Genomic DNA, 27,323 nt, shown 5'->3' with positions numbered 1-27,323 from the left:
CAACACACCTCTAAATGTACATTTTTTGTACTGCATTGTTACTCTTGACTTCAAAAACAAGCAAGTCTCAAGCACAGGAGGCATTCAAACTCTGACAATCTGACCACGCCTAACTCTGCTGGCATGTGAAACAAGATAACATACTTTTCTTACCTTAGTTGATATGGAGGGATCTTGGCTGCAGCCCCTGGGGATTCTAAAGTTTCTGCATAGAAAAGGGAGGAGAACAGTGGCACAGAACAGTCAGGACAGATCTCCAAAAATCTCTTAACACCTTAGCAAAGACAGTGGAACTGTTTTGTGGTCTGTGCCACAAGGGGTTCCTGAAGCATCTCAAACATGCAATCACACACCACTAAGCACTAATATTCCTGGTGGGCAGACTTTTCAACTTTTGTCCAGGATGGAGTAAAGCCTAATTATGATCTTGGTCCAAACATTATTGGAACATCCTGCCATACACACAATTGGGCTAGATAAACTAAAGGGTGGGCTTCACCATATCCTTTCATTGTACCCTTACAGGAAAGCACAATCTGAATTACTGGTTGTGAGTTTAGCATCTGGGAATGTTAATGAACATATAACACAAGGGCATGATCTTGCGTTGGTGGCACAGATATTTTTGAAGGCAGGTATGAGGTGAAAGGGAAAAAAAGTACTCAAACTTATTTGAAAATATAAAGCATTTGCACATAAATTAGAAAGCTATTAGTATTGCTGACTCCATTAAAGATGGAAGGTCACAATTTGTGTACATATCTACCATAAACTCTGCAGCTGAGTTACATTTCTTAGCATGCAATCCTCTCAAACACATTTGGGAATCAGTGTTAAGTAACAGATTGCATGTTTGCACTGTTGAAGCAGAACTATTGTGAAGACAAGCAACTCTCTGCACTAAAACTTACTAGGCCAGCCTCAGACAATCATTTAAACTAACATATTGTGAACAAGCCATGATTTAAGGGGTGGGTGCCGCTACAAGGATATCACACTGTGCTCCAGAATTTACATTGGTTTCTTAAAACCTCCTAAGCACTATACAAAGCTTGGGCCTAGACCCAAAGAAACTAAGCCAGTATCCTTTGCAAAGAAATACTGTAAGGCACCAAGGGATTTTGAAGCTATTGCATTGGAAACAAAGCTCAAAGCACTATTGACTGAACTAGTTTGATGCCTTCTAATGTTCATGAACATGGATGTGCCTGTTTGGTACAGATGCGCATCCCACTGCTAGAGCCACAAGCTGTTAATACAATCAGCTGGGCATGACTAGAGCTGAATCAGGACTGAGAATCAGGACTGGGAAATTTAGATCACAAAGGTTAGACCAGACAAGACTTTAGTTCAAGGAGCACATATATTTTACATAAAAATAAAACCACAGTTGCTGTAAAACTTGGTTGGCCCGCACTCAGGGAAATGGAAGCTGCTGCTCTTTGTGCAACAATTAGAAATATTCCCCTGTTACTTCAATATTTTTAATTTATATCTTGCTCTTCCAAAAAAAACTGTTCAAAGCAGTCAGCTTACAAGGAAAAAAATCCATTTCTATCTATACACACACAGAGAACTCAGTATCCATAAAAGGCACACAGTAGTTCACACACAACCTTGCATTTAAGGAGTCCTTAAAAGTTGACCTAACAAGGAAAATGATTTTACAGTGATTTCTAAATCTTGCAAGATTGGGTACAAGGAAAATTCCCTGTACAGGGCATCCCATTGTTTCAGTCAGGTAGAGAAGATAGTAGAAGCAAGGTCAGACATTATTTCCCCTCTCAAGTTAAGTGCTTATGTGCAGGATCCCTGCTTTCCCTTATCGTGAATGGTAAGAGAAAGTCTCCTAGACAACATTTATTTTATTGAAATTTAAGCTGGGCTTAATTTTTCCTGATGAAGTGACATGTGTTTAAAATGTATTTAAACCTGGGCTACATTGTTCCAGTTATTCACAAGGCTCCAGCCAATTACAGGTTCAACTCTACACTTACTTCTGAATAAACATGCATCCAATTGCACTGCAAGGCCCTTTCAAACTATTGAAAATTAAAAACAAAACCACATGGCTAACACCCACAGCTACAGCAGAATTCATTTGTTAATTTACATTGGTACAAGCTTTTGCAAGGACACTTATTTTAAAACACATATAAAAGTATACTGACTACATGATGAGGCACATGCAAAATAGGCACATTACTAAAATATCACTGTGAAAATATTACTTGAAAATATTGCCACTGTGAAAATATAAACAATGCAAGTCACAAAGCCCAGGGAAGCAACACAGAGCAATCTGCATGAATAAATGGCATCAGACAACTGAGCTGTGTTTCTGCTAATGAAGAGGTGGGTAGGAAGCATATTTTTTTTCATTCTTTTCTTTTACTCACTTTCACAAGCTGTTTGAATCCCTGCAATCAGCCTCTCCTTCTGCCTGACCCAGTGATGCAGTTTAAATGAACCTTGGTTTGTTTGTTTGCAGAAGGGAAATTGGGCAATCACAAGAGAAAAGCAAGTAACTGTGCTCTACCTAGCAATATCAAAATTTTAATTTAGCTGCCCTCATTATGCCATTATACTTTCTTTTAAAAAATGCATTACCTATGGCTACGTCCTTGTATGTTATGGAATAACCCTGCTCAGTTCAGATGCCGGGTCCTGTTTATCATCTCAAAGCTGCCAACACAGAACTTTGGGGTTGCTGTTTTGATAGCTTTACAACAACTGGGGGGAGGGCAGAGAGAGCTAAACAGTTGATGTTCCACTTAAGGCACTGGCAGAGTGATATAGAAATTAGAGCAACAGAATCACTAGGGCTGTAATTACTGAAAGAATTACTAAAAGCATACTACTGAAAACCTCCACTACTTTCGGGGAGAACAATGGGGGGGTTGGCTTTCAAATACTACATCCTAGAACAGTGTTCTTCAACCTTGGGGTCAGGACCCCTATGGGATCGTGAAGCTTCGGGTGTGGGGTTGCAGCAAGACCACTGGACTTGAGCACCACCAGGTAAAGGGAGAGGCATCTCTGGTGTACCCCTTCAGGTACCAGGAGGTGGTGTCCCAGTCCTGCTCAGGTTCTTAGCAATTGTGCTAAAATAGCTTTCATTAGTGCCAGGCTTCATGGCAACTTCTTCTGCCCTCTCTAACAAGGCTCTGGGCTGGCTCGGTTTAGCCCCAGAGGGAGGCGCTTCCCAGGTGCTTGCTGGAGCAGTGAACAGTGCTGGGAGGGCATTAGGGGTGGGAGTGGGTGGCAAGGGGGAAATAGTGGGAGAATAGGAGGTCCCCAGTCTCATACTGTATTTATTTATTGGGGTCATCATGGCATGGAAAAGGTTGAAGACTCCTGCCCTAGAAAAAGCTGGGCAAACAGTGCTGCTCCTCAAAACCCATTTTTGCCCAGTCCCCAGGTGTACACTTTTGGTCCCTGTTGCGTATATGCAACGCTGGGCAGAGACGGCTTAACCTAAGGGGCGCTCAGGCTCAAGGCCAACAAATCACAGCCAGCAGCGCCTGAATGCCCCGTTCGAGCCCCCGGGGCTGTCGCAGAGAAAACACAACACAACACGGAGCAAAGCCCGCGCACGGCTGGCACAGCAGCCCGGGTGGTCGAGGCACGCAGTGGGCTGTCTGGGAAGGGGATGAGACTGAGAGCCCAAGCCTAGGCATGTCTACTCAGAAGTAAGTCCCATGCTAGTCAATGGGGCTTACTCCCGGGAAAGTGTGCATAGGATTGTAGCCTGAATAATGCATCCTCCCCCCCGCGAAGCTTTGGAGGAGGGGGCGCCTTGGAAGGGCATGCAGCAGCAGCCACCCTGGCAGGGCGCAGGGGCTGCCCTCTGGTGCTGGAGCAGGGAAGGGCTGGCAGGAGGAAGCGCGTCCCCGGTGCCTGCCTGCCTGCCCACTTCCTTACCGCTGGCCCAGGTGCAGCTCTCCTTGATCGCCTTGTATTTGCTGCCCGAGGCTTCCTTCTGCAGCTTCCTCAGGGTTTCCTCCATCCTGCCAAGCGGGCGCTGGGAGCAGAAGCAGGGCGAGGGCAGGTTCGCAGGCAGTCTCTCTAAGCAGGCGCTATGCGCAGCATCCTCCTCGCTCCGGCTGCTGGTGTTGATGATGAATCACGCTAAGCCCCAGGACGAGGACACGTCACTGGGCATCGCTGCTCCCGCCTCCAGTCCTCGCTTGGTCGAATCCAGGCAGCAGCAGCAGCAGCAAGCAGGTTCTGAGGGAGGCGCTTCCCAGGTGCTTGCTGGAGCAGAGCAGCCCTTCGCCACCCCCAGGGGACGGGCAAAACGTGGCTTGGGAAGGGGCAGCCTGAATGAGGCACGTGCATTCATCGCAGCCCTGCTTCCTTCCTAAAAAAGAGAGAGCATCTCAGGCCTGCAGAAACGGTACAGTATGCAAACTCCTCCCCCCAGTTGAGAGCCGGAGCCTATTCATATCTACCCACTGTAGTCAATGGGGCTTACTCCCAGGTAAGTGTGGATAGGATTATGCCCTCAAGCTTTTGAGTGGAAGGAACATACCAGGGACGTGTAGTGGGGGGGCAGGTGAGGCAGAGCCTCCCCACTGGAGTCCTTCGAAAAAAACCACTGCCTGTGAGGTGTGCAAGCACTCACAACCCATGCACAGGGTGACCAGATACAATGGAGGATAGAGTAGCTATACATTTAGCCAGTGTATAGAAGAGAGGATTTTGGCAGGTGTTAGCTTTTTAAACCCTTCTATGTTGGGCTCTACCTGCCAAAATTCTCTCTTCTAAACTGTGGTTAAAAGTACAAGCACTCTGTCCTCCATTGTGTCAGGTCACCCTGCTGTGTCTGAGTTGTGAGTGCTTTCACACCTCACAAGCAGTGGCCCTTTTCAAAGTAAAAGTAGGTCTGCCTCACCTACCTCCCCACCCACTGCACATCCCTTCACTACACATGCTCAGTGGCCCTCTTGTCTGGGGTTCAGTGTCCAATCCTATCCAACTTTACAGTGCCAATGCAGCCACAATACAGCCCTGAGGTAAGAGAGAAAAAAAATTTCCTCTGTGACTGCCCCCTTACCACAGGATGCAGCCCATGCCCTATTGGCACGGCTGTATCAGCACTGGAAAGTTGGATACGATTTGGTCCTAAGCCCAGTGGCACAAATTAAATCTTGAATAAGGGCTTTTCAATGCCTTTTCATATAGGGAGGCAATGCTTGTTTGCTCAGTCACTATTTTTGTTGCCCACTGTTCAGTATGAGGTATTTTGTTGGATAAATAAACCCTATTTTTTTGAGAAAAAAGGGTTAAAAATTATATTGACTTCATACTGTTTGATATGTCCCTCTCCAGACCTCCAAAACCTCCTAAATTATTTTCCTAGCAGATGTTGAAAAAGCAAATCCTGACCAACCACTGACCAGGGATTAGAACTGCTTCTGCCCCTTATAGTTGAAAATCCTATGCATACTTATCTGGGAGCAAGCTTCACTGATGATAATTGGACTAACTTCTGAGTAAACATGCATAGTTTTGGGCTCGAAGGGCACAATCCTAACCCACTTTCCAGCACCAACATAAGGGCAATGCAATGCAACATAAGGGAACAAACATTCCCTTACTTTGAGTAGGCCTCCATAGTGCCACCCAACTTCAGGATGCAGCACATGTCCCATTGGCATCTCTATGCCAGTGCTGGAAAGTGGGTTAGGATTTGGACCCACATAATATTGGCCTGGAGCAGCATATCTATCACCACTACAAAACCAGTTCCCTTTCCGCCTTTGTTGTCTCCTTTCATTCCCTCTCACTTCCCAACTGCTAGCAACTGAGGGCTAAACTACAATGACAATTGAATCATTAGATATGCTGCACAGCACAATTCTATGTATGTCTACTCAGAAGTACATCCCACTATTGTCAGTAGTGTTTCCCAGGTAAGGATATCTAGGATTGCAGCCAGGCAGCCCAGTCCTATATAGGATTTGGGCTGCTGGCTGGAGCACTTTGTGACAGCAGCTGTCACAAAATGGCCACCAGGAGCAGCCAGGAGCACTGACAGTGTGCACAGCTGCTCATTTTGGGAGCACAGCTGCAAGAGGTGACTCTGGACCCCACCATGCTGAGCAGATAAGGCGGGGCAGTGGAATGGGGCAGGGAGGCTGTGGGAGGGGGTGAATCCAATGGTTATGGCCAGTGGTGTAGCTAAGGGCATGCAGGGGGTAGCAGTTGCACCGGGCATCAAGCTTTAGGGGGGCAACAAGCTGAGCTTGACACTAGTGACCAAAATTGTGAAAATCTTGGTATATACGATTAATACCATCATGTTATATATCATTGAAAAGGTAATTTAAGGTAGAATGCAATGAAACAAACCCCACTGGAATATCTGTATTCTATCAAAAGTTATGGATAATTAACCAGAAAATGAAAACACAATTGTCTTATAGAACAAAAAGTGGATTTTCTTAACTCAGAAGTAACCTATGAGACTGATTGTTGTTCAAGAGGTGCCCCTCTTATATTTAGCAAGAGAAGAATAACCATCCCTCTTCAACCCAATACAGTGTCTCAAACCTATTGGGGCACACTGATAGAGAGTTTTCTGGGACTTGGTCTCTGGGTCAAATGCTAAGCAGACACAGACTCCTTTACAAGCGTATAGAAAGTTTATTTACTTGCTATTTACAGATTAGGAATAGATTAGGATGGATACAGGTTCGAAGTTACCTCATGGTGGATCGTTGATTTCTCCCCGAACCATACCCAAAACTCCTTTATTTGTACTCTGTCACAAACAAGTGACCCATGTGATATTGCATGTCATTTCCCTCTCCTTATTTGGCATACTGGTGCATGGTTCCAGCCCTAACTGGGAAGTCTGTCAGCCATGTATGGAGAAGTTTCTGGCCTGCAACTTTGATTACATAAGACCCTGGAATGTTCCTTTTGGGAAAGCTATGACGCACATGTTTTTCTCTCTGCAGATCATCTTGACATAATGACTTTTCCTATCCTGATTTTAACAGAAAACTAGTCAAAACTTTGGCTCCTAATTTCGGGTGTTTTTCTTATCTGAGAGAAGTTAGGTTAACCCTTAAAATATCTATCAACACTTTTTTATTTATTTATTTAATTAATTTGATTTTGTCTGGGGGGGGGGCTACAAACCAGATAGCAGATAGTTGCCTTTTCACTTTTGAAAAAGCCCAGACGTGACATCACTTCTGGTTGTGACATCACTTCTGGGGCAACATTTTGAGCTTGGCACCGGGCTACACGATCATTATCTACACCACTGGTTATGGCATGTGCCAGATCCTAACCCCTCTGTCTGCAGCCCCTGCCCTGTTGCTCTCCTCGGACTTGCACCAGCTACAAACCCCAATCCTATCCCTGGCTGCCTTGGTAAAGTGGTGCCAGAACAGTCGCTTCTGTATCCAGCAGGGCCAGGGAAGCAGCCAGAGGTTGTGTGTAAGTATGTATAGGACTGCAGATTTAAAGTCATCTTTTTGTATTTTAAGAACAAACTTGTTTATCTCTTTCTTTTCTAGTATCTTAGTTAAACTGTAACACAGATTCATAATTTGAAATTTTAAAAAGTAAGAGTTTCCTGCCTTAGAGTTGAGCAGTAGGATGTTCTAGTTCTGCATTTTCTTTAGAGCAGTAAACTGAAGAGAAACAGAATATTCTGATTCCTTCTTTTACCATCAACATATTTATCTCCTCTCATCTGACTGTAATGCTTGTGTTCAATTACTCCTGAATTTTTGAGAGAAGGATGAAGGTAAGAATGATCCAGGAGAAACTGGAAGTAATAAAATATTGGGATACAATAATTAGTGAGCATTAGTGAGCATTTACATTTGTTCAGAAAGTGAAGGGGTAAAGCCACTTCAGATTGCTGCTGGTACTACATTCATGGAGATAGCAGGAGGCATTCCCTGTTGCCAAGTCTCCACCAGTATTTGCAGCAGCATGGAGAAAAAGCCCCCAATCCACACAGCAGGCTGCTGCACACAGTCTGCCTCATACAGACAGCTCACATAGGAAACAATTTCTAGCTGCCTCCATGCTTGTGGCTAAGACATGCACACCAGTCCTTTGGTTACTATTTATACCAGTGCTTCCCAAAATTTTTAGCACTGCAACCCACTTCATATAAGTAAAGAAATGATTTATATAAATAATTAACAACTCCACGTCAGTCTGCAAACTTGAGTGTGTTAACAGGCTCCAAAGCTTTGTCAACTGGGAAGTGCCCCCAGAATGCCTTGTGGCACCATAGCCAGCTCAACTGTGTTCAGGTGCAGCCCGCACAGCTGGCTCAAGTCTCCTGCCAGATCTGGAGCCTGTGAAACGCTGCCCTAGGACGCCTTGCAACCCACCAAAAATTTTCTCGCCACCCACAGGTTGGTCCTGATCCACAGTTTAGAATCTACTGGCTTATACCATATACCTACCCATTTTTATACCTGACAAATCAAATGTGTCACAGCACGTTTTGCATAAAACAAGCACACTGTAATTACTAACCTGCTACTAACAGGAACTGGCATGGCATAGTGAAGAAAATGACTATATTTTACCACCAGCAGCTTCTAGGGAAATAGAAAGGGTCTCATGCTAACTTATTAATCCTGATTGTCAGAAGGGCAGATTTATTCAGTTGCTTAAACTACAAGAGAAGTTATTAACAAGGCAACACCACTGTCAGGGATCCTACATTTGTTGTTTATTACCTTTCTTCTCACAATTACATTTCTTCTGAGAGTCAAGATACACAAGCCTCATCATTTATGCATTGCTCAATCTTAATTAACGTATAACTTGCTAGTGACAGATTTTACCATTTCCAATGTGTAGCTAGAAGTACATAAGAACATAAGAACAGCCCCACTGGATCAAGCCATAGGACCATCTAGTCCAGCTTCCTGTATCTCACAGAGGCCCACCAAATGCCCCAGGGCATTCTTTTTCTAGGGCAACTATTTTCAGTGTTTTTGTTCTCATAGCACACTGACCTCTGTGGTCTTGATGGTCTTTGCTTCTTGTGATGTCATTTCGAACTTGTGGCAGATTCTTCCAGGTTCTGTGGCTCTGTTTCTGTGGCAACTGTCCACAGTAGTGTAGAGATAGAGTGCCACATTACCAATCGTACCCATTTGGTAGACATGGAGCCTTATATTCATAGTCCCACAGAAATCAGTGACAGCTTACAAAAATTAACATTGCCAAGACTACAGCAAATCAATGTGATAAATGTTCACAACAAATCACTCCCTTTTAAGATAATGTCACAAGAAACCTATGTGTTTTATGAATCCATAACATTTGCACGCCTAAAACACATGATTTTCTTTTAACATTATCTAATGTGATTTTTTTTTCATATTCAGCTGTCTGGTGGGTGTTCTTCTTACAAGTGAGTGATTCATTGTGAACATTTATCAGAATATAGTATGGTAAGCTTATGTAAGCACCTTTTCCCCCTTTCCAGCATCCTCTGAGAACAGCCAGACTGCAGATCACTCTGTATTTCAGAAGTTGGATTTCTCAAAATTGCACTCCTTATGTGCACATATGTAGGAGGAAGTCCTATTGAATTCAGTGGGGCTTACTTCTGAGCAGACCTGCATAGGAATGTACTGTAAATAGTACTTGCCTGAGGGGGTGGGCGTTATGAGTCAAATCAAGCTATCCAGAACCAAATTCAGATTAGAACAAAGCCAAAGCATGTGCATCACTCACTACAGCCAAGCCACCAATGCATGATGTGACACTCCATAGAAATAACATTTGAAGGACCCAGAGGGTATTCTATCGCATATATGTCTATAAAATAGTGTACAGGAAATTCTGTCAGAACAGATCACTCTACACAAATGCAGTCATTAGTGCAGAAACATGCTTGAATTTATAGTCCCTGGACTTGCTTCACACTCAGTCAGTACAACTTTACCAGTGCCCTAATCCAAGCTATTCAGTCTCTGAGGGCCAAACAACAGGGTATGTGCAGTTGTGCACGGATTGTAATTCCTCTGCCTGAAAGCAGCCCCTGAGGCTGTGAGTTCTAGTGAAGAAATGGCAGCAAAGGAGCTACTTGATCCTTTCTGTTCTGGCAGTTTTCCCCTTCCCATATCATCTCTGCAGCTCCTTTGTGCCCTGCAGGGGAAAGGTTAAGCAGCCTACTCCCTGCTACTGGCAGCGTTAGTGTCAGCTTGTAATTTAAAACACACACACAGTGGACCTGGCATCTTATTAATCTACTCACTATCTTGCTGTTGACATTCCTTGTGGGCTTGAAAGATTTGTTTCTGGACCATGGAATCCAAAAAGCCAAAACATATATCCAAATATATGTTACTCCAACTTTTGGTACAGGTCAATGTGTACACAAGAGCAATGCTAGCAAGGGAGGTAACTTTTTTTAGAATAACATGCAGATCATGCTAAAAAACATGCTAGTAACATGCTTAAAAAAATGAGATCTGTATAGTTGCACTAAGTGCCTGCTGCCCAGTTACACCAGGTAACTAGAGGCTGGTTGAACCTGGAACAGCAGATTATACTTGTATTTTTTCCCTCCTAATGTCAGGGATTTTGCGCCTTTCACAGCTGTGAGAAGCAGAAATTCAAAAAGTGAAGCTTTTCCCAGCATGCAGAGAAAATCTTTCTGTTTCTCATGCATTTCTTGAAAACACAGAAGCCTGACTAGTTAACAGAGCTGACAGACACACAGATACTGTGTGGAAGCAAGTTTTTTCTTCTGTACTTTGTGTAGTATCCCAGCTGACAAACGGTAGATGTGACTGGGACAGCCATATTTGCTTGTATGATCTGCCAGCCTCGTTCACTTATAAAGAACAGGGGCCTAATTTTAACAGCATAAGGGACAAAAGGTGAGAAGAGCTGACTTTTCTGTTTTCTCCTATAGCCAACTTCCGAAGTAAGCCAAATTGTCCCTCTCTGCTTGCACTCTTTAGGTTAGGATGGTGGTAGCCAATAGAACTATCAGTTTATCTACCTCTTTTCAGCTCTGAGTGAAAAAGGAGCACAGAGGAGAAAAAGGTGTGAGAGCTACACACAATTCACACACACACAAAGTTAACCTGCCTTTTTCTGGCAACCTCCCTGACAGTTGTGACCTGACAATTTCATACAATCAAAGAATTGTCTATTTGGGTCATATTTCAATTTAAAAGCACAACATATGGCTATTTCTCCTACTTTAAACCATTTATTGCTCTTAGGGCACAATCCTAACCCCTTATGTCAGTACTTTCCAGCACTGGCATAGTGGTGCCAATGGGACATGTGCTGCATCCTGCAGTTGGGTGTCACTCACAGAGGCCTTCTCAAAGTAAGAGAATGTTTGTTCCCTTACCTCGGAGCTGCATTGCCCTTATGTCAGTGCTGGAAAGTCAGCAAGCTGTCTGTCTTGTCAACTTAACATGGTGAAATTCTTGTCATCCAATAGTTATTTTATCACAGCAAGGCCACCTTTTCCAAATGTGCAAAGCAGCATACAAGGCTAAAAGCAATTAAGGCATAACAGCACGGTGGGGAATTACTCCAAGGCTCTAGAGCAGAGATTGGCAACCTATAGCCTGAGTGTTGGTTTTGGCCCACCTGCTGAAGTCTGGCACACACAAAGCTAGGCTTCGGAGGCTTTGCTTCCTGCTCAAGTCACTGCACACCAGATGAGGAATAGTGAAGCTGCCTGTTCAGGCTCATGGAGTTCCCATGCAGCACAGGGACTCTACAAGCTCGGGCAAGCAGCTACATCATTCTTTTCCAGCACATGGGAAGTGAAGCCCCCAAAGCTGAGCTCTGTACAGCTTGGCAACCCAAAAGTTCAGCAGTGATGTGATTATGTCACCACCAAACATCTGGACCCCTTAAAGAAAAAAGTTGCCGATTCCTGGTCTAGAGGGAGCCATCAATTTAACAGAAACTGAACCTGTAATGAATTCCCTGCTCCTCATTTTTTATTTTTCAGCGTTTATGAAAACTTTTAACTCCCCAGATGCTCCTGCGCAGGTTCAGCAGCCTAAAAGGTGGGGGGGACATACTTTGCATGCAGCCATTGTTTGAAAATCCATTATCTAGCCCCACATATGTTTGGGGAGATTCTTCCATGTACTGAGATCTGCGTACACTTAGCAACTGGGCAGTCAAACCTGTCCATCTAGATCAGTGATTTTCAACCTTTTTTGTCTCATGGCACATTGACAAGGTACTAAAATTGTCAAGGCACACCATCAGTCTTTTGACAATTGACAAGGCACACCAAGCTGTTGATGGGGGGCTCACTTCCCCCAATGGCCCTACTAACAATACAATAAGTTACCTGATTGGAGGAATGGAACACACTTAGGGTGCAATCCTAACCCCTTATGTCAGTGCTTTCCAGCACTGGCATAGCAGTGCCCACGACACATGTGCTGCATCCTGCAGTTGGGTATCACTCATGGAGGCCTCCTCAAAGTACGGGAATGTTTGTTCCCTTACCTCAGAGCTGCACTGCCCTTATGTCAGTGTGCCGTGGCACACTGGTGTGCCACGAATGTTCTGCAGGTGTACCGTGGGAGTTTGAGTGGGGGTCATTTATTAGTAGGGCCATTGGGGGAAGTGAGCCCCCCATCAACAGCTTGGTGTGCCTAGGCAGTGATACTGTTAATAATAATAATAATATTGTCATCAACAAAGCAAAGTTATATATTTCTGAGCCCACAGGACATGGGAGTTGCTCGCTGCCAGTTACCTGCATGAACCATTTATTGGAAGCTCTGCCGTGAATACAAGAGATTCCTTGAACAATTTAAGTAAATTAGGCTAGGGATTGTCTAGCTATATCATGATCAGGGAACCTTTGCTGCTTTCTATGCAATGTGGGGGGGGCAGTGTGCAGCTAGTATGCAAATTTTCCCAGTTTAAGGTGATTAGGCTTGAAGAAGTTGTGGTTGAGAGTTTGAGTAGCATTCCAGCTCCATCTGCTGGCCATTAACGATTACTGCATACATTTGGGGAAAGCGTTTCCAGCCATAGATTGGAGAGTGGGGGATGAGATCAACGGTGCTGACACACATCATATTTATCCCCCTTTCCAAGTCAGCTCTGCCAACGTGGATCAACTCAGAACTTGGGCCAGCAAATTAGCAAGCACAGGTCCAAGTAGAACCATTGTCTCAGCTGGAGCTTTCCTCAGGGCTAGGGGACAAATGTTCCCTTACCTCAAGGAGTCTTCCAGACTTCTAAATTCCCCTGTGGGAGAGTGCACTTGCGCTAAACTATGGCTCCTTTTTCTTCTGTTCCACTCGCACCAGTGCTCCTGTGTTCATTTAACAGTGCATCTCTAAGCAAATATCTTTCCTATTTATCCAAATATTTTAGATAATCCCACCCACCATCTCATTTGAATGTGAGGTTCTGCTCTATTTCATTCCCCCCCCCCCAAACATTTAATTATAACTCTCACTCTGTGTAGGATAATCTCTGGAAATATTTATTTTATACATAACTATGATTTAACTTGTTCTAGCAGGGGTTGGGGTTCCCTGGTGACACCTATCCAAGAACTGACCAAGCCAAGCCCAGCTTAGCTTCAGCAATATGGCTGTATCTTGTGCTCTCAGATCATACCTTGGGACCAAATAAATATGTTCTTTCCCTTATAAGAAGAAGTTATCACTCTAAAGACATTGGGCGCAATCCTAAAGGCACCTTATGCAAATTAGCAGGCACAGGGCTGGCATAGGAGGGTCGCAAACATGCTGTAAAGCACGTTTGCGCCTCCATGGGTGGGGGCCGCGTCGGTGCATTTAGATGCGCTCACGCGCGGAGGCAGGCAGAAGCCTCCGCAGCGGCTCCTGTGCCACCACTTGTGTTGGTGCGCTTGCGCCAACACAAGCAGCAAAGGTAGGTGTGGGGGGCAGGGAGGGGGTGGGAGGGGGCGTTTCTGGGCAGGGGGAGGGCGGGCGATGGGCAGCCCCGGGGGCGGGCGTGCAGGGAGCCGGGGGCGGGGCTGGGACCCGGCGGTTATGCCGGATCCCAACCCCCATCCCTGAAGAGAACGGAGCGGCTTCCAGCTCAAGAGGTGGTGCAGGTTCGAGGAGACCCATTGGGGCGCACAGCCCTTACCCAGGGGTAAGGGGAAGAGCTTCCCCTTGCCTGTGGCTGAGCCGCTGCACCCAACGAACCTGTGTTGGATGCAGCGCAAGCCTCCTGGCTTGCCTGCTCCAGAGCATGTTTGGATTGTGCCCTTTGTATCTTAACCCAGGTGCTTGAAAGAAGGCCCTGAAATGGAAATTGTGGGCATACATTAGGTGATGGATGAACATTGTAATTTGGGAAGGGCCAGCAGAACTGAGGTTTCACTAATAAATCAGCTTTAGACTAAATTTCTTAAGATATGTACTTGCCACATTCTCTAGATGTGAATAGTAAGGAGTTTCAGCCATTAAAATAACACATTAGCTAAATGTTGTTTCCAAAATTTCTTAGCTTTGTATCTTCTACCCTCTAGTGGTTAATGTATGTTGTTATTTTGTTCTGTTTGGCAAAAAAGCACAAGGATGTAAGGTCTGGTTGCTATACTTATATCAACTGTACTAAAATGGAAGGCAACCTTCATCCTGAAAATTGAGCTGTTTTAGATGTACGGCTTTTGTGTAACGCTGCCAGACATCTAAAACATCTGTTCATCCAATTGTTCAGATAAATGGGAATGTTGTTTTCCGACCGTGAAGTTCAACTGTATTAGCCAGATAATGTTTGCTTTTAAAAATTAGTTGGCAACCTTCAGTCTCGAAAGACTATGGTATCGCGCTCTGAATGGTGGTTCTGGAACAGCGTCTAGTGTGGCTGAAAAGGCCGATTCGGGAGTGATAATCCCTTCCACACTGGGAGCAAGTGCAGTCTGTCCCTGGTCTGTCTCCCTGGCTTTGGGCCTTCCTTCTTTGCCTCTTTGCCTCAGTCTGTTGGCCAAGTGTCTCTTCAAACTGGGAAAGGCCATGCTGCACAGCCTGCCTCCAAGCGGGCCGCTCAGAGGTCAGGGTTTCCCACCTGTTGAGGTCCACTCCTAAGGCCTTCAGATTCCTCTTGCAGATGTCCTTGTATCGCAGCTGTGGTCTACCTGTAGGGCACTTTCCTTGCTCGAGTTCTCCATAGAGGAGATCCTTTGGGATCCGGCCATCATCCATTCTCACGACATGACCAAGCCAATGCAGGCGTCTCTGTTTCAGCAGTGCATACATGCTAGGAATTCCAACTTGTTCCAGTACTGTGTTGTTTGGAACTTTGTCCTGCCAGGTGATGCCGAGGATGTGTCGGAGGCAGCGCATGTGGAAAGCGTTCAGTTTCCTCTCCTGTTGTGAGTGAAGAGTCCATGACTCGCTGCAGTACAGAAGTGTACTCAGGATGCAAGCTCTGTAGACCTGGATCTTGGTATGTTCCGTCAGCTTCTTGTTGGACCAGACTCTCTTTGTGAGACTGGAAAACGTAGTAGCTGCTTTACCGATGCGCTTGTTTAGCTCGGTATCGAAAGAGTGTCGGAGATCACTGAGCCAAGGTACACAAAGTCATGGACAACCTCCAGTTCATGCACAGAGATTGTAATGCAGGGAGGTGAGTCCACATCCTGAACCATGACCTGTGTTTTCTTAAGGCTTAACATCAGTCCAAAATCTTGGCAGGCATTGCTAAAACGATCCATGAGCTGCTGGAGATCTTTGGCAGAGTGGGTAGTGACAGCTGCATCGTCGGCAAAGAGGAAGTCACGCAGACATTTCAGCTGGACTTTGGACTTTGCTTTCAGTCTGGAGAGGTTGAAGAGCTTTCCATCTGATCTGGTCCGGAGTTAGATGCCTTCTGTTGCAGTTCCAAAGGCATGCTTCAGCAGGACAGCGAAGAAAATCCCAAACAAGGTTGGTGCAAGAACACAGCCCTGCTTCACTCCACTTCGGATGTCAAAGGGGTCTGATGTGGAGCCATCAAAGACAACAGTGCCCTTCATGTCCTTGTGGAAAGATCTGATGATGCTGAGGAGCCTGGGTGGACATCCGACCTTGGGGAGAATCTTGGCCGTCCCTGCTGACCAGGTCGAAAGCCTTCGTGAGATCTATGAAGACTATAAAGAGTGGCTGTCGTTGTTCCCTGTATTTCTCCTGCAGCTGTCTAAGGGAGAATACCATATCAGTGGTGGACCTGTTGGCTCGGAATCCGCACTGCGATTCTGGATAGACACTCTCTGCAAGTACCTGGAGCCTCTTTAGTGCAGCTCGGGCAAACAGCTTTCCTACAACGCTAAGGAGAGAGATGCCACGGTAGTTGTTGCAGTCACCCGTCGCCTTTGTTCTTGTACAGCGTGATGATGTTTGCATCCCTCATGTCTTGAGGTACTCCACCTTCTCTCCAGCAGAGACAGAGGATTTCATGCAGCTCCGTGACAATGATCTCTTTGCAGCACTTTAGGACTTCAGCAGGGATGCTGTCTTTTCCAGGTGCCTTGCCAAAGACAAGGGAGTCCAGGGTCACGTGAAGTTCTTCTAGGGTTGGTTCACTGTCAAGCTCCTCCAGCACAGGCTGGCACTCAATGTTGTTCAGCGCTTCTTCGGTGACTACATTTTCTCTGGAATATAGCTCAGAGTAGTGCTGCACCCAGCGTTCCATCTACTGTGCCCGATCCTGGATGACCTCGCCTGCGGCAGACTTCAGAGGGGCAATTTTCTTCTGTGTTGGACCTAGGGCCTGCTTGATACCATCATACATCCCCTTGATGTTGCCTGTGTCAGCTGCTATCTGTATCTGGGAACAGAGTTGGAGCCAGTAGTCATTAGCACATCTCCTGGCAGTCTGCTGGACTTTGCTGCAAGCAGCTTGGAGGACCTGCAGGTTGCGCTCACTGGGACAGGCCTTGTATGCTGCTTGAGCTCTCCTCTTTTCCTCAATGACTGGTTGTAACTCCTCAGAGTGGGCTTCCAACCAGTCTGCCGTCTTGTTGGTCTTCTTGCCGAGTATGGACAAGGCGGTGTTGTAAACGGCATTCTTGAAACGTTCCCATCTGTTGGATGCATCTTGGCTGGGCCTGGAAGAGATTCCTCAAGTGCTCGTGCAAATTCCTCTACTTTTCTCTGATCCCGGGTCTTGCTGGTATCAATGCGAGGTCTTCCTTCCTTTTTCGTGTGATACAGTCGCTTTGTTTGCAGTTTCACTGTGCTGCACACCAGGGAGTGGTCAGTGTCGCAGGCAGCACCCTGATAACTGCGTGTGATCTTGATGCTGGGAGGGCTGGAGTGTCTGGTAAGAATCAGGTTGAGCTGTTGCCAGTGCTTCATGTTGAATAACGTGTTGCTGACACAGAGACTGTGATGACAGCAAAACTCTAGCAGGCGTTGGCCATTTTCATTCATCTTCCCAGTGCTGAACTGACCTAAGCAAGTGGGCCATGAACTGTTATCAGCACCAACTCTAGCATTGAAATTGCCGAGGATGAACAATGGCTCTTTTACGGGGATCTTCTTGATAGTGGTGGCCAGGTCATCGTCATTTAATTTTAAAAATTAAGTAACCATTTAAGTGAATTTTATAGCATCCTTGTATTACTTAATTATAAATATATTTATTGCAGACTTGCTGCAGTTTTTGTATAAACACTATACAGTTTTTGTATAAACACTTAAAATACACTTTTGCACCTTCTGTTCTGTAAAGAGAACTTATCCAAATGGAACTAGTAGCAGGGCTGAATACCATCAAACTTTCCAGCGCTGACACAGCAGGCCAAATGGGACTTGTGCTGCATCCTGCATAGGGGAGGCAGTCACAGAGGGCTCCTCAAGGTAAGGGAATGTTTGTTCCTTACCTCTGGGCTGCAGTATAGTTTGTAATTGTCACACATAGGAAGCAATAATACCAACAATACAGAAATGATTTGATCAGGAATGGGAAATTGTAATACAAGACAAACTCATCTTTAATTACAGCAACTTTGAATCATGAAGTCAACAATTATTTTTAGAATGTTGGATACATTTTCTGAGTTCTACAGATCTTATTAAATTTTTCTACATGAAAGAAAAAGATCTATTTTTTATTTTTTAGCTAGCAATACATAAGAACATAAGAACAGCCGCACTGGATCAGGCCATAGACCCATCTAGTCCAGCTTCCAGTATCTCACAGTGGCCCACCAAATGCCCCAGGGAGCACACCAGATATCAAGAGACCTGCATCCTGGTGCCCTCTCTTGCATCTGGCATTCTGACATAGCCCATTTCTAAAATCAGGAGGTTGCACATACATATCATGGCTTGTAACCCGTAACAGATTTTTCCTCCAGAAACTTGTCCAATCCCCTTTTAAAGGCATCCAGGCCAGATGCCATCACCACATCCTGCGGCAAGAAGTTCCACAGACCAACCACACGCTAAGTAAAGAAATATTTTCTTTTGTCTGTCCTAACTCTCCCAACACTCAACTTTCGTGGATGTCCCCTGGTTCTGGTGTTATGTGAGAGTGTAAAGAGCATCTCTCTATCCACTTTATCCTTCCCATGCATAATTTTGTATGTCTCAATCATGTCCCCCCTCAGGCGTCTCTTTTCTAGGCTGAAGAGGCCCAAACGCCGTAGTCTTTCCTCATTAGGAAGGTGCCCCAGCCCAGTAATCATCCTAGTTGCTCTCTTTTGCACCTTTTCCATTTCCATTTCTTTGTTGGCAGCCCACCAGCCCACTTCCTGCCTGTCTTTGTTGGGAGCCCTCCAGCCTGGATCCTGGTAGCATTCTACACAGAAAATGGGGTAAACTGCTATTCACAATTTCTGGTATCCATGGTGGAAGTAGGAATATAACCCCCACAGCTATGGGGAGAAGACTGTACTTGGAAATTCTGTAGTTTGGATATTAGAAAATACTGGACTGAAACACTGGGTTGTTAACTGTACTAATTTTTTGCCTGTTTTTATCTTTGTCTTTGACAAGACAAAGTGGCTTAACAAGAACCTTAATATCATCCCATGTCTTATATTTATTTAAAAAAGAAAAAAAAACTTTATTTCTGTTTTTCAGATGCAGAACAAAATAACCAAATACATATTATGAGAATAAAATTTTATTCTGCATCTGAAAAACAGAAATAAAGTTGTTGTTGTTGTTTTTAAATAATAAATACAAGACATGGGGTGATTTTAAGATTCTTGTTAAGCCAGTTTTACTTAAGGGTCAGATCATTTGTTACAGGCTGCATCATAATCAAGGCAGGTCTACATCTGGCTATAACTATTTATCCAGGTGTAAGCTGCTGACTCACAACCAATATTGGTAGCTGTCTTCATATGAATAGAGTTAACACCCATTTAACAAGACTGATTCATAAAAAAGTGATTTAAGGCAAGAGTCCATCCTTAAAGTCTAATTATGATTCACTGCAAAAAGAATACTGCTGGGCCAACCCAGAAGTGATGAGCCCATATTCGTGTGTCTTTGCCATTCTCATATAAAGTTGGGTGGGGAGAGAAGGGGTGAGGCAGGTCTAACAGTTAAAGGGACCCATAGGAAAGGGGTGAGGTGCTGAGTATGCACACTGCACTCCTTGCATTGCCTCCCCATAGTCAGTTCCAGTCACTTCTCCATTCCTGGTTCTGATATTGGAAGTGAGATGGGTACAGACAAAAATGCTTGAAGGAATGGACTGAAAGGAAGTACAGCATGGAAGCTGGTGGTGATTTCAATTTTCCTACGTGCTCCTTAAAGACCACTTACCTTCATTTAAACATAAACAAATATCATTGTCCTGTTTAGTTTGGCCCACAGACCACACCAGAAAGAGTTACAGCATTACCCAGCAGAAGGCGCTATAAAATAAGGGTTTGTTACTTGCAACCACACCTTTTAAAACTGAATGGCATGCACCATGTGTCTGAAACAATCAAGGCTGCAAACCTAGAAAATATGTTTTAGGTAATTGCTTTCAAACAATTCACTGATTGAGGTCCAAATCCTAACCAACTTTCCAGCACTAGCATAGCTGTTGCAGTGGGACATGGGCATGGGCTGGCACAAAAAAAGGGCATGGGCTGGCACAAGTCCCTTGCACCAGCCCAGTGGTGTCGTGAATGTGCCATAAAGCACTTTCACTCCACCATCAGAACAGATAGACCAGCCCAAGCCCTGCTGGGCCAGTGCAAAGGTAAGCCTATGCTGGCCAAATCAGGCTGGTGGGGGGGGTCTGGGGAGTGTGGGAAGGAGGTGTTTCGGGGCAGTGGGAGGGCAGGCAGCAGGCAGCCCATGGTCGGGACATGGGTTAGCAGGGGGTGGGGTCAAGATCTGGCACTTGTGCCAGATCCTATACTCAGTCCTGGACAGCCCGGAGGAGCTCTCGATCTGCGCCAACTCCTGAGGTGGTGTAGATCTGAGTAGCCCCATTGGGGCTGCTGCAGTGTTACTCAGGGTAAGCGTAAGGAATTCCCTTTGCCCTGGGCTGAGCTGCTACCGGCCCCAACCCCATGTCAGCCAGCCTCCCTGTTCCAGCGCAGGTTAGGATTCTGTTAATATTTTTGTTCAGCCATTATTGCCTCTGGTGACCTGAAGTTACTCTTTTGCCAGTTTCCTCATACATTATAGGCCAGTTTAATGTTTAAAAAACACAACAATACTGTAGTGCATGTTGTTAATATGCAAAGATCAAGACTACAGTTGTGCAAACCGAGGTTAAACAAACTCTCAGTGTGTCAAAAATACTGAAAGGGATAAGTGACTCCTAGGATAGTTGTCCAAATCATTTGCAGGAAAGTTATGCCAATTTCATGCCAAGAAATTGAGAAAGGGAGTGCTGATTAGGGACCAGATCTGTAGGATCAGGGGCCACATCATGACATTTATGTTCTGATACAAGCAGAACATGTTCTCTTACAAGCTCTTACATGAACAAGCAACTCTTACAAATACATTTATAAAGGCCCTGATCCACATCTGTAGTACTGCATGCAGCAGTTAGTTGCAATATGTGATTCATACAAAAGCACCCAGTTGGCAAGAATTAATCATCGGTTCAGAGATAGCAAAGGAGAGTAGTATTTCAAAAGTTTATGTGCCAGTATTCAGTATTGCTATTCTTAATACAATTAACAAATAGATAACATGTATTAACAATAAAACCAAAACAACAATATAGTAACAATAAACAGTAGAAGCATAAAATCACCACAGAGGGAATAAAGACCTAGAGGCATGGTAAAAAATTAAATGGCCAGAAAAGATTGAGGTGTTAAAGCATGCCTGTAATTTTGCCTGTAAATGTTAGATGCATGAAATTGGCCCTTCTTGCCAGAGGACTGGAAGGTTGTTTTAGTTTCCTTTGAAGTTGTTCTAATTTCTTGAAACACTTTCACTGGATGCTTGTCTACTTCCAAGCTCAACTCAAAGTGCTGGTGCTCCACTTCAAAGCTGTACGTTGTCTGGGTATCTGAAGAAACCCTTTCTCTTGCACACATCTGCACAGATGCTAAGACAACCATTGGAGCCCCTCCTCCAGGTGGCCCCATCCTTAGAAGAGAGAGGTGGTAACTAGGAACAAGGTCTTCTTGGGCATTGTGCTCTTCATTTGAAATGTCTTCACCAGAGAGATGGCCCCACCTGGCAACTACTTTGATGTCTTCTTGATGAGAGGCTGACAGTTAACATTCACGTGATGGATCACTGCCTGAGGCACCTCTCCCCACTCTTTCATATTGTTGAAGCACACTCTGTTTTCTGTACTCTGTTTTAATTTGCTCTTCAGTCGCCAGTCTTCTACAGATTTGAAAACCAGGAGGATGCTTGTTAATTTTTGTTCTAGGTGCATTATTATTTTGTTCTAGGTGTATTATTATTAAGAATGTTTATATGTCACTTTTCAACAAAAAAGTAGTTCACAAAGCAGCTTTCATAGGAAAATAAATCAATAAACGGCTCGCTGTCCCCAAAGGGCTCACAGTCTAAGAGGTGCAAAAGAGATACCAACAGCAGCTGCTGGGAAAAGTACCATGCTGTGGTCAAGAGGGATAGTTGCTCTCTTCCTGCTAAATAAAAGGGGGCACCACTGTAAAAGGTGCCCCTTTGCCTAGTTGGCAGATATTGGATATTAAACAATGGAAATACATATTTGTCCTATAAGAGGTTATCCACTGTTGAAATATTTCTGAAAAGCTACTGAAATATTTCAGTAGCTGCAGTGTGTGAAATGGCAAGCTGCTTTAGTGTACATGGGCATGATACATTAACACTAGAAACGAGGTACGTCCATTCCCCACTTTAAGATTAATTTCTAGATGGGAAGGAGCTGAACCCTGAAGAATGACAACTTCAGCAGCTCATAATAAAAATTTTAAGCAAGACATTTTGCCTTGAGGCAAAAACAGGGGCAGATTAGAACAGTGATTTACCAAGAGCAGGTACCAGATAAAAGAAACTATCCCTGATAAACAAGAATAGTTGGAGTGTATGCAGTGATACAGCACAATCGCAGCCAGACTGCATGGCCTGTGCAGTATCCAGTGCAGGGTTGGAGTGGGCTGGAGGTCATCTCAGGGAAAGGGGATATTACTCCCCTTACCCCATGTCAAGCCCCAGCCTGCCCTATGGGACTACTCTGACCTGCACCAGCTATTTAGCTGGTGCACAACTTAGAAGCCTGTGTGTGGATCTGAAGCTGGGAGTGGAGGTTAGGATAATGCGTTTGCTGCCACCACCAATCTCACCCACGTCCTTGCTGCTCTGGTAATCAAGGGCCACTCTTTAGTCAATCAGAATGTTTTAAAAATTGATTAATGTAATTAATCCCGTGGGCACTGGGAAGCAGCTAGAGGTGTCCTAGGAGGAAGAGGACTTTCCCCTGGGGAAAGCCCCAAGTCTCACAATGGGGCTTCTCAAGTCTGTGCTGGTTATTTTGCTGGCACAGACTTGAGAGACTCCATGTTGGACCAGATGGCCCGACAAGGAGTTCTGGATCCAGTGGAGCAGAGCCCCACTCGTCCCACTCTCTCCCACCCCACTTCCTTCCCCTGCACCGCCTTCCCCATGCCCTCTCCCTGCCCCAGGATACAATCCCCCCCACCCCGACAAGCCTCTCCACCTCCAGAGTTCATCTCTTGCAGCTGGCACTGTGTTCAGCGTGGACTGGCGCTGGGCATGCATCAGCGCTGACCCAGCACTGAGTGTTGCGGGCGCGCCTTACAGAAATATATTTCTAAAACTATTTTCTACATTTCTAGGGACCTCCCCAGCCATAGCTACACCTTCACATTCAAACTCTTACAGTTGTGGCACTCTTTTACAGTGCTGTTGTCATAATACCGAAATACCAAAATACCGAATAGAACTTGTGCAAGACGAAAAGTGCTCTGAACATCATATCTGAATCCCTAATTAAACACTGACATTGCAACCACAGTCCACATACTTTACTTGGAATTAAAGGGCTTCCAGACAGTTCTTGTGTTAGGTACGCTGGTTTAGTATATTGGACACCTGGCAAGTCACAGGGAGATTGTGCTGATCCTTGACTTGACTGTTCTTTATCTAAAAGAAGATCACTGTGTGGTTTAACCCAAAACAGCCACTGTAGCACAGAACCCCTGTACTAACTCATCAAGGAAGAGATGCCATTTTACCCCTTTTTGGAGAAGTCATCCACCATGAGGAAACAGGACTTTGGATGCAGCGCTGGGCTGTTTAGAACAATGGATGAAGCAAAGTTCCAAGGAAGGAGTGTTCTTCTCCAGACTCATGTTTGTGCATGAAATCACTCTAGTTTAAAGCCTTATTTAGTTCCATTCACATTAGTGACAAACTAAAATGACATGCAGCGGCTGGCATGTGTAGAGTCTGCATATTGTGGGAAATTCTAATAGCTACTGTGCTTCATATTTGTTCACCAACTCTCTGCATCAGATAATCTGGAATGTTCTGCGGTATGCTCATTCTTGGCGACATGTGGATTGACAAGTGTCCAAAAGAGGTGTTAAGGAAAATGTCCTCTAGGGTGTAGCTCCTATTAAACATGAATTGTTTGTGTCCTAACTTGGTGTGGTATGGAAATTGCTCTGCAGGGGACAAAAAAGCTCTGCAGAGAATTATTAAGATCGCGCAGCACATCATCAGCCTTCATCTACCAGCTTTGGAGGACATCTATACACTCACTGTCTGCAGAAGTCACATAGTATTCTGAGAGACTCCTTCCATCCCCTCATAAGTTCTTTGAACTGTTGCCTTCGGGTAGACGATACAGAACTATTAGAGCAGCACCACACGACTCCTGAACAGTTTTTATCCCACAGCCATAATTACGTTGAATAAGGCGATATAGTTGTTACCATGCTCCTGGGCATTATGGTCTGTTATACTGTTTTTATATTATGATGTGTGTTGTATAGAATGTGTGGGTGAGTGTGTAGAGTGTGATTGTTGGAACTGTAGTACATATTTATGCTTGTATCTCAAAGGTGCATAAATTTTGTTGTGCTGTAGCACAATGACAATAAAGTTACTACTACTACTACTACTACTACTACTACTACTACTACTACTAATTGTAGTTGTCTAAGGAAATATCAAATCCATTCAAGATTAACAGGCCAATGCTATTCTCTGGTAAAGCATATGAGTGGGACAAAATGGTGGCGTATGTCCCTGTGATGCATGGCATGGGATGAAGCCACATGGAGCAGTAGTGGGGAAAAGGCTTCTGAATTTGAGGCAATGACATCATCGGCAAGCCTAGCAACCCCATGAGATACTGTCAGCTGGGCAACTGATAGCAATTTCACTGACTGGGGCAAGTGCAGGGAGCCCAGATGTTTAAAAGGATGAGAAGGGAAAGGCAAAGGAGCAAAATGAGAGGCCAGAAGATGATGGAAGGTACAAGAGGGAAGAAGTGGGGAAGAGTTCCTCAGGGAGATCAGGCAAGAAGGAAGAAGAAAAGGGAGGACCAAGAAGACACCCCAGAGAGGGGGAAGGAAAGAGGAGGTACTGGAGAGGAAAGATAGAGAAGAAGAATGAAGAGCTCGGGGGGGGGGGAAAGAATGAAGAGCTCGGGGGGGGGGAAAGACATACAGAGGTGCCTAGCAGAGAGTACCAGAAGAGGCTGCCTGACCTGAGTGGCATATTGCCCCAGAAAAGGGCAGTGGATTACAAGGCAAGGTTCCTTATTACAAGGTGAGCATTGGGACAGAAGATCATCACTTTCAGGTGCAAAGCCTCTCTTCTCCTCCGCTTGAATGGAGCTAACATCAGGGAGGGAAAAGGTCCTGGACCTGAGGGACTTTCCTATATTATTTGTACCCTTTCGCCCCTATTTTCTTTCTGCACCCCTTCTACTCAATAACCTGTTTCTGGCTGTGATTGTGTTGGTGGTGCAACTGTATGGCTCAGAAATGAGTGGAAACTGATGTGATGTGTGAGTTCTGATGGCTTCAGTTGTCAGATCCTCCTGTGTTGCTAGTGCAGTACTGCTACAGAAAACATGACAAACGCTGTTTCGGTGAAGCAAATTCCATGGCTTAAAGAAGTTAGAGTTCAAGTAGAGCTGGTGAGGCAACAAACAAACTCCCAGCAAGTGGAAAACTCAGGCAATCTACACTGGGACTCCCCATGGTACTCCCTGTCTGCCATTTGATGATCTACTGCCACTGCTGCCGAGGGGTCAGCTTGGCCAGGCGGGCCTCTGATGACCATGAACCCTCAGCCAGTGTCTGACCTGGTTATCCCCTGATTGATTCTGTCTTGCTTCTAGACTAGGGTTCCCCAGCCTTTCATCTTCCAGGGCAAATCACTCAGAGCCCAGTCCTATGCAGAGACATGGAAGCAACCACTAATACAATCAACTAACGTTCCACAACTAGTGTTCCACAGCAGCAGCAGCAGCAGCAGCAAAGCACCAAAAGGTCTTGCATACTGTTATAACAATGTACTCACCAGTCAATAAAAACCAAAACTGATGCAGCTGGATATCAGCTTCTTTGGTAATTGCAAATGTAGCTCTACCTCTCTTCTGTCCATAGACGTGTACCTTTGATGTAATCAACGTATTTATCTTTGGACTTTCTTCCATTTCCCATGGCATCCTATGATGTCCAGGAGCATCTCCTGACAATAACGTGTTTGCTGCACCACCATTATCTATCGCTTTAATCTTGCAGACCATTTCTCTGCAGTCCATAAAACTATGGAGCTGTTTCAATACCTAATATCTAAAAACCGGAGATATAGGCAAGTGTAAAGATATACCTGTTGGCTGGTATTTAGATGCTAATTGGGCCTTTGGAATGGCACATCTAATTTAGTAGAAGGGATATCATTTAACTAGACTCCCTGTTTGCAGAAAAATGCGTGGCACTCTCCTTATGCCTAGTATTTGAAGGAGAACCACTGCAAGTGACCAGAGTGTGCTATATTTTGCTATCATAAAAATCCTGTTTTTTAATCTGATCTGCCGTATACGGTACAATAATGATAATGAGCTTCCATAACTATGCTTTTAACAGGAGGAGTAAGGCAAGATTGGATCTCCTGTGATTTTTTTTAAGGCTAATTACAACCTCCAAGCTGACCCAATTCAGATCAGGGCCATGGCATTAGAGAAGGAAGAGTTCTTTAACCATTTCGCTCTATGCCATTTTCCCAATCTTAATCAATCCCCTGGAATGTCTGTTTGAAAAGCATTTCCTCTCCCCCAACACATTGGTCTCAATGTGAACTGGTGGGTGCAGCAGACGCATCTAGGCCCTTAAGAAAACCTTTTGCAGATCTTTGAACGTCTTGTCTTGATATGCCCCAAGCCTTAGAGTGCAATTCAGAAGAGTGCTCAAGCCAGCTCAAATCCCTTGTATCGTCGTCCAGGTGTTGCGAATGTGCCATAAAGCATATTTGCACCACTATGGGAGTCAGTGAAGCCAGCATAGGAATGTGCCCCGGCCTCCCTGCACTGGAACAAGACCTAGGAAAAGTAAGTTTGTGCCAGCGATGGGCAGTCAGCATGGGGATTTGGGGAGGACAGAACTGGGGTGCTCTGGAGTGGGGGAGAGCGGTGGCAGGTTGGCTGGGCCCAGGAGGGGGGTGGGACCAGCTTCTAGCATTTAGGCTGGATCCTAACTGCCTTCCTGAGCAGCTCTGTCTAACTCTGGGCTGCTGGAATCTGCGCCAGCAATTAACTGGTGCAGATCCAAGTAACCTCATTGCAGTGGCTGGGGCAGTACTTGGGGTAAGGGAAAAACATCTCCTTGCCCTGAGTTGAGCCACATTCACCTCCAAACTTTCGCTGGATACAGCACAGGCCAGCCAGCCTGCCTGTTCCAGCGCAAGTTAGGA

At 45.1% G+C, this 27,323-nt stretch overlaps 1 protein-coding gene across 1 annotated transcript in view; it reads right to left on the bottom strand.

The window, feature by feature from the left end:
• ARFGEF3 (ARFGEF family member 3) overlaps positions 1 to 4,009 on the bottom strand; it is an 82,633-nt gene extending 78,624 nt beyond the window's left edge. The window contains exons 1-2 of the mRNA XM_066611238.1: positions 3,925 to 4,009; positions 154 to 205 (exon numbers count right to left, since the gene is read on the bottom strand). Coding sequence (XP_066467335.1) covers positions 154 to 205; positions 3,925 to 4,009 — 137 coding nt within the window. The remainder of the gene's footprint in view (positions 1 to 153; positions 206 to 3,924) is intronic.
• Positions 4,010 to 27,323: the final 23,314 nt, after the last annotated feature.

Source organism: Tiliqua scincoides, chromosome 1 (genome assembly GCF_035046505.1).
Source record: "Tiliqua scincoides isolate rTilSci1 chromosome 1, rTilSci1.hap2, whole genome shotgun sequence".
NCBI lineage: Eukaryota > Metazoa > Chordata > Lepidosauria > Squamata > Scincidae > Tiliqua > Tiliqua scincoides.
The sequence above is the reverse complement of the archived record's forward strand: the minus strand, read 5'-3'. Positions and strand labels throughout refer to the sequence as shown.